The following is a 13,347-nucleotide window of genomic DNA, read 5'->3' as shown; positions in this document are numbered from 1 at the left end:
CCATAGAACACCCCTTCTATTCCATATTCTGTTCTGTTCCATTCCATTAAGAGAAGGTTTTTTTCTCACAATAGCGTCATAAGCAAGAACTACCAGCAGTTCCTGGCCTTGGTGTTTGCAGTCGGAGAGGTCAACAAGGATCTGGTTCTTCTGCTCAACGTCACCCTTGGTTTCCACATCTACGACAATCACAAGTTGGAGAGGAGGATTTCTTTATTCAGCCTCTCCCTGCTCTCCACACAAGGCCGAATGGTTCCAGGTTACAAATGTGACAGGCAGCACCCTCTACTCTCTGTCATTGGAGGTCTCAACTCCAAATCCTCAAGGCTGATGGCTTCCATCTTCAGCCTCTTCAAGGTCCCACAGGTAAGGGGGTTCCATTGGAGGCATTATGGGGTAGACAAACAATGGAAACACATGATGTCCATGCAGAGTCTCAGTGCAGGTCATGGTTGTCCCCAAGGTGCTTTTCTAAAGGTAACTGGTATTTTTTCCTTGAATATGTTTGATTTCTCATCCTAGAAGCCACAAGTGCTGAGGGCTTCCTTGATGTGCTTTAGGAATCAAGGAAATGCACAGAGCTTGTGGATATCCCAACCTGGCCTTCCTCAAATCCAGAAAAAGAACCAGTAGGAGCTTCTCCAAAACAGACAAAGATGAGAAAAACAAACAGAGCATGTTGTCATCCCATACAAGAATATATGCAAAACTCAGGGGGATTTATTTATTTATTTATTATTTGTCAAACAAAGATGAAAACATGAATAATATAAAAATAAAATGAAAAGCATGATAGGCACTTTAGTGCACTTATGATGCCCCCTTTATATACCTTTTAAATATGAAGCGAGGTCCACAGAAGTCAATTTGTGACTAAAACTGTGAAAATTTGTAGCTGAGACAACTGAATCAGGTAGAGCATTCCAGACTTTATTATTATTTTTAAATTTGGTTTGTCAATTGCTTACAAGATAATAGGTATAAGTAAAAACATAGTTATGAATACATAGATACATATAAGAAAAATAAAAGAAACAATAGGACAAGGACGGTAGGCATGTTGGTGCGCTTCTACTACAAAAATCATATTTTTTTACAGTCAAGTTTAGAGCGGTTTACATTGAGTTTAAAACAGTTATTTGCACGTGTATTATTCCGATTAAAACAGAAAAAGTCATTTGCAGGTAAAATTACTACATACAATTTTATATGCAATACCTAAGTCAGACTGCAAGCGATGCAGTTCCATGTTATCCAAACCAAGAATTTTGAGCCTAGTAGCGTAGGGAATTCAATTACGTGCTGAAGAATGCAAAACTTTTCCTGTAAAGTACTTCTGAACCCGCTGGATTGTGCTAATATCAGATATATGGTAGGGATTCCAAAGAGTTGAACAGTACTCCAAGACTGGTCAGGCACAAGTTGTATAAACTCTGGTTAGCAATACAGTGTTTCCAGAAAAGAAACTTCATAGAATTAATTTAACAACTCTTAGTGCTTTTCTAGCAATGCTGTTACAATGAACTTTGGAGCATAGATCATCAGAGATAAGTACACCTAGGTCCTTAACAAAGTAAGGATCATCTGCTAGTTCGATACCACCTACCTTATACTTAACATTTTGATTACATTGACCAATATGTAAGATAGAGCATTTATTGATCAACATTTGAACTCGCCAAATAGATGACCATTCAGACACATAGTTGAGATCACTTCACAAATAATTTTATAAATAGAATAAATAACTTGACATCATGGCCAAAGAGGACACAATTGCTTTTAAGCTGATCACATAAATTGTTGATATAGAGCAAGAAAAGTTTGGGTCTGAAAATGCTGCCTTGCAGAACACCACTGTTAACTGACGCAGGATTAGACAAGCAGTTCCCTATTTTGACTTTCTGCCAGTTGGTTGATTTTCAAGCAACATACCTTAAACCCAATAATACATTAAGGCAGAAAGTTATCCACCTCAAGGATAAAACACTCAAGACACAAATTGAGCAATTTGTTGTATGCAGCAGAATGCAATAGAGACATGTGCAGATCTGGACATTGGGGAAACAAAACAGCCACTTTATTTATTTATTTATTTATTTATTTATTTATTTATTTATTTATTTATTTGATTTGCCAATTGTTTACAAGATAATAAGTATAAATGTATACATAGTTGTGAATACATGAAATGGGTACATATAAGAAAAATAAAAAGAATAAGAGAAACAATAAGAGAAACAATAGGACAGGGACGGTAGGCACGTTGGTGCGCTTATGCACGCCTACAGGCCTCTTAGGAAAGGGGTGAGGTCAATAGTAGACAGTCTAAGGTTAAAGTTTTTGGGGTTTGGGGAAGAAACTACAGAGTCGGGTAGAGTATTCCAGACATTGACCACTCTATTGTTGAAGTCGTATTTCCTGCAATCAAGTTTGGTGCGGTTTACTTTGAGTTTGTATCTATTGTGTGCTCTTGTGTTGTTATGGTTGAAGCTGAAGTATTCATTGACAGGTAGGACATTGCAATGTATGATTTTATATACCATGCTTAAGTCAGACCAAGATGGCGTAATTCAAGGTTTTCAAGTTCTAGAATTTCAAGTCTGGTGGCATAAGGTATTCTGCAACGAGTAGAGGAGTGGAGAACTCTTCTTGTGAAATATTTCTGGACTTTCTCAATTGTGCTAATATCAGATACGTAGTGTGGGTTCCAGACTGATGAACTGTATTCGAGTATTGGTCTAGCAAATGTTTTGTATGCTCTGGTTAGTAGTGTGATATTACCAGAAAAAAGCTACGTAGGATTAGGTTAACAACTCTTAATGCCTTTTGGCTATGTAGTTGCAGTGGGCTCTAGCACTTAGATCATTAGAGGTGAGTATTCCAAGGTCCTTTACAGAGCTTGAGTCATCAACAAGATCTTGACTATTCAGCTTGTATTGCCTTTTCTGATTTTTTTGCCCGGCGGGCGGGCGGGCAGGCGGGCTGCTTGGAGAGGCGAGCCGGCAGCGCTCCGGGCTTCCCCTCCGCCGTGCGGGATTTGATAGTATATCGCCCCACTCGGGGCAAGGCGCGAGCACCCGCAAGTTAAAACGAAGCCAAAAGTTGCTGGGAAGTTGCTCGGTTTTCCGGGGCTTTGCAAAGGCAAAGTTTGCAGGCTGGAGAGTCTTCCCGCCGAGGAGCGGAAGGGTTCCGCCCGATGGGCGGGCGGGCTGCTTGGAGCGGGCTGCCGTGCGGCTCGGGGCGAGGCGCGAGCGCCCGCGAGTTAAAACGAAGCCGAAAGTTGCTGGGAAGTTGCTCGGGTGCTGGGAGCAGGCTTTTAAAGTGCCACCCGAGCAAAGTTTAAGCAGCCCGCCCCGTCCGCCGGGCGGAACCCTTCCCGCTCCTCGGCGGGAAGACGCTCCAGCCTGCAAACTTTGCCTCTGCAAAGCCCTGGAAAACGGAGCAACTTCCCAGCAACTTTCGGCTTCGTTTTAACTCGCGGGCGCCGCGCCTGGCGGACGGAAGCCGAGCCTCCTCAAGCAGCCTGCCTGCCCGCCCGCCGGGCTTCCCTTCCGCCCGCGCGGCTCGGGCCAGGCGTGAGCGCCCGCGAGTTAAAAGGGAGCCGAAAGTTGCTGGGAAGTTGCTCGGATTTCGGGCCTTCCAGGCTTAAACTTTGCTCGGGCGGCACTTTAAAAGCCTGCTCCCAGCACCCGAGCAACTTCCCAGCAACTTTCGGCTTCCTTTTAACTCGCGGGTGCTTGCGCCTGGCCCCGAGCCGCGCGGCAGAGGGGAAGCTTGGTGGGCGGGCAGGCTGCTTGGAGGAGGCGACCCGGCGGTGCTCCGGCAGCAGCAAGAGGCAGTTCCACCCGGGCTCCGCTCAGGTGTCCGGCTGGGGCTGTCAGGAGTTGCTACCGCCGGCGCAGCTTCGTGTGGCTCCAGTCCCGCGTTGCCTTGGGAAGGAAAAGGCAAAACCAGGAGCCGCTGAGCCTGAGCCTCCGGTGCCGCTGCTGCCGTTGCAAACCACCGCCGCGGCTCTTCCTTTTTGCCTTTCCCTTCCCGAGGCAACGCGGGACTGGAGCCGCACGGAGCTGCGCCGGCGGTAGCAACTCCTGACTCAGAGGGCCTCCGAGGGGAGGAGCCTCCGAGGGGAGGGGAGCCTCCGAGGAGGAAGGAGGAGAAGAGGGGGAAGGGGGCGATTCCCAAAAAATCTTGTGCTGACCCGGCCCGTCTGTCAAATTTTAAAAGTCAATGCGGCCCCCGAGCCAAAAAGTTTGCCCACCCCTGACTTAGATCATTAGAGGTGAGTACTCCAAGGTCCTTGACAGAGTTTGGATCATCAACAAGGTCTTGACTATTCAGCTTGTATTTTATTTTCTGAGTTTTTTTGCCAATATGTAAGACAGAGCATTTATTTGTTGAGATTTGAAGTTGCCATTTGTTTGACCATTCTGATACATAGTCAAGATCTTTTTGAAGGGTAGCAGTATTGTCTGTGGTATTGAACAGCTTTACATCATCAGCAAAAAGAACGCAGTTGCTCTTAATATGATCACAGAGGTCATTTATGTAGAGTATGAAAAGAGTTGGTCCTGGAACACTGCCTCGGGGGACACCACTGTTGACAGGTACAGAATTTGATAGGACGCTCCCAATTTTGACCATTTGTTGTCTGTTTGACAGGAATGCTTCTGTCCAGTTATGCAGTGGTCCAGAGATACCATAAGATTTTAGTTTTAGGAGTAGTTTGTCATGTACCACTGAATCAAAGGCTTTACAGAAATCTATGTAGATTGCGTCTATTGCTTTGCCCTGATCGAGTTGTGTAGTCCATATGTTTTTGCAGTGTAAGAGTTGCAGATTACAGGATATTTTTTTCCTAAAACCAAATTGTTTATTGGAGAGTAGGTTGTTTGTCTCTAAGTGGAGGATAATGGATTGTTTAATAATTGATTCCATGACTTTACAGGTGACGCAGCATAAGGAGATTGGCCTGTAATTTTCAACTAGGCTGGGGTCTCCCTTTTTGAAGATGGGGATGACCGTGGCTTGTGACCATAGGTTAGGCAAGGAGCTGGTCCTGAAAGATTTTTCAAAGATTATGCTTAGAGGTTCGGCTATGGCAGTGGATAGCTTTTTGAAGAAGTAGACACATATTCCATCCGGTCCAATAGATAGAGATGGTTTTAGATTGCATAGTGCTTTTTCAACATTGTCTTCTGTAAAATCAGTATGTATTAGATCATTGTAGTTGTCTGTGGTTCGGCTAGGAAATACTGGGCATGATCCATTGCTGTTTACAAATACTGAGCCAAAGAATGTGTTAAAGAGGTTGGCTTTAATGGTGTTGTCGTTGCAGTCTTTAGTATTAGGTCCTATCAGGGGTGGGATGGACCTTGAGTCTTTTAGTTTGTTGTTTACAAAATTGTAAAAAGCACGGGTGGAATTGGTGCTTAGAAGGTTTTCCTCTTGTTTAATGTGATAATTGGTGCATTCAGTCCTTATCTGGTGGCATAAATTTTTATATCGGCTTTTGAACTTGGCAACGTGACCAGATTTGTTTTTCCACCAGAGTGATCTCTTTTTGGATTGAAGTTTCCTTAATGTTATGGGTAATCTATTTTTTTTGGGGGGGGGAGTTGTTGGTACATATAGTTTGATGACTCTTCTGACTTCAATTAAAAATATGTTGTAATGGTCTTCAACAGTATTGGATCCAGTGAATAGAGATAGCCAATCAAGGGATGAGAGATCGTTGTCTATAAGATCATAGTTGCCTTTTTTGAAGTTATAATTGGGGATTCAGGTGGTTCAGACCCATTCAAGCGAACCGGTAGTTCCAGCGATTAGTTGGCCCCGTCCACCCGTCCCAGTCCTAGTCTGTCCTATATTTCCGTGTTTTGCAGTCCAGCTGATTTACACGGCACAACGGATTGCCACACCTCCACTGTTTCACTCACCGCGGCTACAGCAGAAGGTAAGTTTTAGAGATGAAATTGGGTGTTTTTTAAACAGTGCACGCACACACTCACCAAACTGGTTGTTACACCGGTTGAATCCACCCCTGGGGGGGCAGGGTAGAGGGGGGGCGGGGGAATGGGGGGGCAGGCTGCACAGTCATAGTGAGGCAGAAGCAAGCAACTTACCTGTCAAACTATTAAGCCAAATAAGAAGAGCTTGCTTTAAAAAAAATAACTATTCAGAGTTTTGCAGCGTTAATTCAGCGCCAGAAAAATAAACACAGATGTCTGATGCTTCATTTAACATCTTTATAAACATAATAAGTAGATTTTACAAACTAATTGTAGATTTCTCCAACATGGAGCAAACTCAGACAGAAACATTTTGCAAGTAACTTCAGCAGGCAAGCAAGCAAGCAGGTTAGTTTCATCTTCAATAGACAGACTCAGAGCTCAACACAGCTCCAGAGCTGCAGAGCTTAATATAGAGCCACGCCTAGGCTACTTCTAATTTCAGTTTCCAAACAGTCCTCATTGGCTGATTTAGTTGCTATGCCTATTCATTGGCTGACCTTGTTACCAAGCTCTATTCCAGTTCATGAATATACTCTGACAAAAACCCAAAACCACCTATCTAAGACATATTTATTTATTTATTTATTTATTTATTTATTTGATTTGCCAATTGTTTACAAGATAATAAGTATAAGTGTATACATAGTTGTGAATACATGAAATGGATACATATAAGAAAAATAAAAGAAGAATAAGAGAAACAATACCTGGGGTGAGTGATAGATGACATGACACTGAGCTACATTGCATAACAAGTGTGACAGTTTTAGAGGGCTGTAATCCAGATAACCAATCAATATTATATGACGGGTTTTTTTTAATAAATGTTTTGTTTTTCTTATTTGTACAGACATATCGTTGTGTGAACAGTGTGGCAGTGGAGTGTCTTACATCTTAATACAAATATAACAATATTCTTCATTTTTAATAAAGTTGACAATCTTATAAGATTTTGATATTAACACGCATATTTTGTTAAGTTATAATCTTTCTTTCTTTGATTATTCAATATTTTCAGTATGTTATCTTTATGCCAATCTCCATATTCTAAATGCCATTCCTCTTACTATGAATAAAATATTAACAATCATATTTGTTGTGTTAAACAAACTTATCTAGTTCTAATAATAATACACAGACTTATATTGAATTATAATCTTCCATTGTTTATCCCCTTTAACCCTAACCTGGGGGGGGGCTGCTGGGGGTTCGCAGGGGTTTGGGAGAGCCCCTAGCTAAGATTCTGTGAAATTCAGGTATTCTATTCTATTCTATTCTATTCTATTCTATTCTATTCTATTCTATTCTATTCTATTCTATTCTACAGAAGATGAGCTGAATCCCCATCCCCCCTTCGGAGGAGGTAATGCAGGCCTTGAGGCATGCAGAAGAGAGACAAGATTTAGGAGCCCGGCCCAAAGGATCAGACTCGTGGGGGAGTTGTCAGACGGTACCAGAAGAAAAGCTGCCGGAACAAATCTCTTTCTCAAGCCCTCGACATACTGCAAGGGAGACAGATTGCAGGTATGGAGCCCCAATTGCATCAGATGCCTCCCAAGATGGCAGCCAGAGGATTACATCCCGAAGCCAATCATTGGCAGGAATCTCACAACAGCTCCACCAGCTAAAGCTGGAAAGTTATGCCTCAAAGCCACAAACTATCCAGGCAAGCTGGAGCATAACGCAGCCCACGTTTCCCTTCCCCAGTTTAAGGAGGGAAGAAGAATTCACTCTGGTATCAGTTGGAGATGGCCAGCGAAGCAGCCCAGCCTGGCAGGATCGAATTTCAAGGGAGAGACGAGAGATGCAGACTAAAATGGGTATGTTACGAACTCCCAGTCCTCCCCCTCCCCCAACCAGAAAGGAGATTACCCCCTGCAGAGAGTATCCCTCCAGGGTGGGGATTTTATCCTGGCCAAGGCTGGATCCTGTGCCAGTGGATGCCAGTACCAGCAATGCCCTGGGCCCAAACAGAATCAGCGATCCCTTACCAACAAAGGGATCTGCACAGGCAGCAGGTGGCAGCCACCCCACCCCCCTTCCCCCATGAAGGGAATAAGGCAACAACCGGCTTCTTCATGGCAGGCCCCTAATCAACCCCCACTCGGAGCAACCCTGCAGTGACCCTTCTTCCGGAGAGCCCCAACCCAGCCAGACCTCAGAAGACCCTTTCAAAGTAGGTACACGCCTCGTCAGGCTCCTTTCATTCCAGCTCAGCCTGCGGTTGCCATAGCGACACCACCTCCCCACCCCACCCCCAGATCAGACCAGATGCTGTTCAAGGCAACTTTTGACAGATGGCATGAACATTTCGCTTATTTCCTCACTCGAATCTGGTCTCACAGAGACCAATTTGGAGGCCAATATGCAAGAGAGCGCGATCTGGTCACCGCAACAACAGATGGGATGAATGAGGGGGATGCTTCTGACTGGGTGGTCCAACTCCACTACAAACAGGTCCCAGAGCTATAGGATGTCAATGCTTTTATTCATTTGTTGAGATTCAGATTTGAGAATCCAGACAGAGTGGGGGGAAATGAGGACAAATTAATGGAAATGAAACAGGGCAAGCGACCCTTATCAGACTTTGTATGGGACTTTAGAAGGGTTGTAATCCACCTCATGGACTGGCCTGAAAGAATCATCCTGCACTGTTTCAAAAACGCCATTGACCCAGAAGTAAAAAAGGCCTGAAACATTAGAGACATACCTGAAATGCTACAATCGTGGTACGTGACTGCCCTCAAATTAGACCGTGACATCAATCAACAAAAAAGACCCCTACCTGAAGGCCAGACATCTGCTGACCAGACCTGCTGAAGCTGCTCCCACCCAACCCACCTTATCATATGATCATAGAACCGGTTGTTAAAAAATTGGAATCCCACCCCTGGTCAAAATGACTATCTTTCATAAATGCTTACTTGGATGGACTTTGTTTTGCAGTTCTGAATTGTACAGAGGGTTTACTTGGAACGCTGACAGGCAGGACAAGAAGCAACCAAGGAGAAATCCAACCGAGAACTAAGGAGGAATTTCCTAACAGCAAAAACAACAAACTAGTGGAATGGCTTCCCTTCAGAAGTCGCGGCTGCCCTATCTGAATCTAAAATAACCTGAACTAAAATCTGGAGAAACCATAAAATCTGAAATAACTTGAACTACATGTCAACAGTCCAACTAGCGAACCCAACAGAAGTAGGCACTCTCAGGAACTTTGTACTCCCAAAAGCAAAACTTTATTCGATACACCATTTCAATACTGAAGGATCAAAACCAGCTCTGGTTTTCTCTGCGCAGGGCTTGCATGGTTCTCCTTCTCCCCACCCCTGGTCTTCACATTGTCCCATTAGGAATCATCCTTTTGTTCTGAGAATAGTTTGCTTCTTTGTCAGACACCAAGAGCAAATGGCCTTCATGGGTTCTTGGTTCTTACGGTCTGTCCCATCCTAAATATGCCTCAAAAATAAATAAAGAGATTCTTAGAGATTCTTGTTTCTTATCATATTTTCTCTACAATTAAGACTTGGTCTCAGTAAGATAATGAAGCACTTGGGGAAAAAGATGCAAGCCAAGAGACCAGCCCCAGAGGCCAAGATGGAGAAGATCTCCACGGCCACCATGGACTTCCCTTTGGTGCTCAGGTAGGTGGGGAGGAAACTGATCCAAACACTGCAAAAGACCAGCATGCTAAAAGTAATGAACTTGGCTTCGTTAAAGCTGTCGGGCAATTTCCTAGCCAGAAAGGCCACTGTGAAACTGACCATGGCAAGGAAACCCAGGTAGGCAAGGACAGCATAAAACATCAAAGCTGAGCCTTCATTACATTCCAAGATGGCCTCTCCTACCAAGGAGTGGAAGTCCCAGTTGGGAAATGAGGGAGAGGTTACCAGCCAAGTGGCGCAAAGAATGGCTTGGATCAGGGGGCATCCTAAGACAATGGAGTTGGTCAGTGGTTTTCCTAAGAGTTTCCTTTTTCTGTTCCCTGGTTTGGTGGCCATGAAAGCCAAAACCACCATGACAGTTTTTGCCAGGATAGTGGAAACTGCAAGGGAAAAGAGAATGGCAAAGGTTGTTTGTCGGAAGAGACAGGTGAGCTTCTCAGGTCGACCAATGAAGAGGAAAGAGCAGAGGAAGCAGAGCAGGAGGGAGACCAGGAGGAGGTAGGAGAGATCTCGGTTGTTGGCCTTGACGATTGGTGTGTCACGGTACTTGAAGAAAATTCCCAGGACCACAGATGTGATCATGGAGAGAAAAAGAGCGAGAGAAACTAAAGTGTATCCCAGAGTCTCTTGATAGGAGAGGAAGTGGATCTTCTTGGCAACGCAGTGGTCCTTTTCTTTGTTGGGATATTGGTCTTCTGGGCAGGGGTCACAGTGGGCTGCATCTGAAATCAAGATCAAATGATAAGATGAAAGTCTTTGTCTAAGGATTTTGGAAGCATTTCTCAGGAGAATTAACCTTCCCTCAGGGGTGACATAACTGTCCTCTTTCTCTTGTGGCCAATCCACAAATGTGTTGATGGAATCACCCACAGAACACTTTAGGGTGCATCAAAAAGGGCAAATAATTTTAATTTAGGATGAGCCTGAACATAGGTCAGTCAGAAACAAGTATCAGTTTGCTTTTGAGAAAATCAAGGTCCTCTCCAATCACCGGTCATTTCCTTGGCTACTGTGGCTTTTGTTGCCACAGAGTTTGCAAACTTTTTCCATACTTTATATTGGTATCCCAAGAGGACCGACAGATCTTCATCAAGGAGCGTGCTGAGCCACTTTAGATTGTTCTTTTGTGTGTATGTGTGCAGTATCAGAGAGAGGAAGGGACAGAGGGAGAGATGGAGAGACAAAGAGAGAGGGAGGGAGAAAGAGAGAGAGGGAGGGAGGCAGGGAGAGGCAGAGAGAGAGAAAGGGAAGAGCGGGAATCTAATATTTCTCTTGACAGTCTTGAAGAAGCATATGTGCCAAGGGCACCGTTGCCTCTGCAGGCCTTCAAGGTCATGGAAAGTTCCTCAGGAAACCCCCAACGTCCCTGAGATACAACCCAATTTCCTTGGAGGACCTCCAGGAGCAGTGGGTGGCTGTTTCTACACTTCTTTATCTTCTCTAGAGTGTGCCAGTGCTTCTGGGTGGACAACTGGCCAATGTTGCAAACATATAAATACAAGTGTCAACGTGTGTTGGGGGTTCCCTCTTGCTTAGAGGAACCCAACTTTATTCAGCTGAATAAAAACATAAAACTTATTGAGGCAAATACCAAGATCTGTCTTTATTTATACTGAGACACACCTGAAACCAGCAAAGAGACAGAGAGACAGAGATAATTAGAATAGAATAGAATAGAATAGAATAGAATAGAATAGAATAGAATAGAATAGAATAGAATAGAATGGAATGGAATGGAATGGAATGGGATGGGATGGGATGGGATAGGATAGGATAGGATAGGATAGGATAGGATAGGATAGGATAGGATAGGATAGGATAGGATAGGATAGGATAGAATAGAATAGAATAGAATAGTTCATTTCTTTTACAGGAAAGAGTTAGCATACATATGTAGATGTTCCCTCCCAGGTCTAATAATTTCAAGGGAGATTGATAGGACTGAAAGCAGCAGCACACACAATAAATAGCAAAAATTAAAGCTTGAACCACACATCCCACAACTTCAGGAAAACATTGCTGGTTGGTTTAGCCAAAGGAATAGGAGAATGGAAAGGACAATAGGGAACATGTAAGTTGTACCCTGAAACTCCCCTTCATTGCTCATGAGTAGGGAAGGGGTCTGTGGGGATAAAACCAACGTAAATATACCAACTAAGAGGTCCTGCCAAAAAATATGAATCCTTTGAGACATGTACCAAAACTGATTTTTAAAAGATCAATATTCTGATCTACTGAATGGCTCACATGATCCTCAAAGTTCTACATTTGAAGTGTGCTCTACCTGTTTGATCAGAAATGGTCCCTTCTGGACAAGGCTCACATTGGTAGCAGCAAACTTGCTTGCCCTCTGGAACTGTTCTCCTCTCTCCTGTCTGGCACCTCTTCATGCCACACCGGGCAAAGGGCACCTTCTAAAAGGGAAAAAGAGAAATGCTTGAGTTGGCCTAAGCAATGAACATTTTTATTTGTTTCCATTGTCCTGTTTCCCTTTCCAGAATGTCTTCCAACGTCTTAATGATGGGCTACCAGAAGAGTCAAGAAGTGTTCTGTTGGATTCAGGCCAGGCCACTCTCAGCCCACAATGTATGTTGCAGATTAGAAATGATCCTTCATTGTCCAAAGGAAGGCTTGTGACATGGAGCTACAACTTTTCTAAAACAAAGAATCGTGAAGATCCAACTGAATGGTCCATGGAGATCACGCTTGCCTGTTCCAGTTGCGTCTGGTTTTCAGTCAGATGGTTTTCCCAACCCCTTCTTGCACCAAATGTGTTACATGCAAGGCAGGTTTTGCACCATTGGCTACCTCATTTTCTGATCCAGTAGTCCTGTGTTGAATTAGAAGGGAATTCTGTATCCCCAGGAGAGAATGAATCTTTCCCTGGAGTTGCAGCATTTCCTTCCAGCTCACCTCTGAGGCCCAGGTGACTGCAGTGGAGGTAATGGTGAAGTCCTTTCTTGAGGGAGACCCGGGATCGATTTGCCCAACCTTCACAGGCATAAAAGATTGATGGCGGAAGAGAACCCAGTTGATGAGATCGTATTGAGCAGATCCCACTCCATTTTCTGAGAGGGAGACTTCCTCTCCGGCACTGTTGTTGAACTGGACTTTCCTCAAATAGGGGAGGAGCTGGGGGGAAAAGAGAGACCTTCAAAAATTGGAGTAATTGGTTAAAATATGCAAAGTAGACCACAACCTACTTCTTGGTAAGCTAGAAAATTATGGAATAGAAAACATCCCCACCAGATGGATTTATAGCTGGCTGACAAACTGTACTCAACACGTAGTCCTTAATGGTATTACATCCACATGGAGGGAAGTAAGCAGTGGGGTACTGTCTTGGGCCCAGGACTCTTCAATATCTTTATAAATGACTTAAATGTGGGGATAGAAGGGGGGCTCATCAAATTTGCAGAGGACACTAAGCTGGCAGGAATAGCCAACCCTCCAGGAGGTGAGCTCAGGATCTAGAAAGATCTTGACAAACTTGAACAATGCAGCCTATCCAACAACATGAATTTCAATGTGGAGAAAAGCAAAGTTTTACATTTATATTGAAAAACCAAAGGTATAAGGACAGATTACGTGAGACCTGGTTCAAAAAGAAGTAACTGTGAGAGGGACCTCGGAGTCCTAAGGGACGATCATTTGAATAGGAGCCAGCC

The 13,347-nt window shown here is 44.0% G+C and overlaps 2 protein-coding genes across 3 annotated transcripts in view; one reads left to right on the top strand and one right to left on the bottom strand.

Annotated features, from left to right (window-relative positions):
- The window catches only part of RPS28 (ribosomal protein S28), a 197,842-nt gene that overhangs the window by 107,195 nt on the left and 77,300 nt on the right, over window positions 1–13,347 (top strand). The window lies entirely within an intron of this gene.
- The window catches only part of LOC113430109 (vomeronasal type-2 receptor 26-like), a 161,684-nt gene continuing 157,343 nt past the window's right edge, over window positions 9,007–13,347 (bottom strand). Inside the window, exons 4-6 of one of the 2 annotated variants that reach the window (XM_087955051.1) lie at window positions 12,593–12,811; window positions 11,964–12,093; window positions 9,007–10,401 (exon numbers count right to left, since the gene is read on the bottom strand). In XM_087955051.1, the coding sequence (XP_087811177.1) occupies window positions 9,497–10,401; window positions 11,964–12,093; window positions 12,593–12,811 (1,254 nt within the window). In that variant the 3' untranslated portion in view covers window positions 9,007–9,496. The remainder of the gene's footprint in view (window positions 10,402–11,963; window positions 12,094–12,592; window positions 12,812–13,347) is intronic. The other variant, XM_087955058.1, reaches the window with a different exon arrangement.

The sequence above is a fragment of the Notechis scutatus genome, chromosome 1, assembly GCF_049901735.1.
Source record: "Notechis scutatus isolate UNSWTSFEM ecotype Mainland chromosome 1, rNotScu1.2, whole genome shotgun sequence".
Classification (NCBI taxonomy): domain Eukaryota; kingdom Metazoa; phylum Chordata; class Lepidosauria; order Squamata; family Elapidae; genus Notechis; species Notechis scutatus.
The sequence above is the reverse complement of the archived record's forward strand: the minus strand, read 5'-3'. Positions and strand labels throughout refer to the sequence as shown.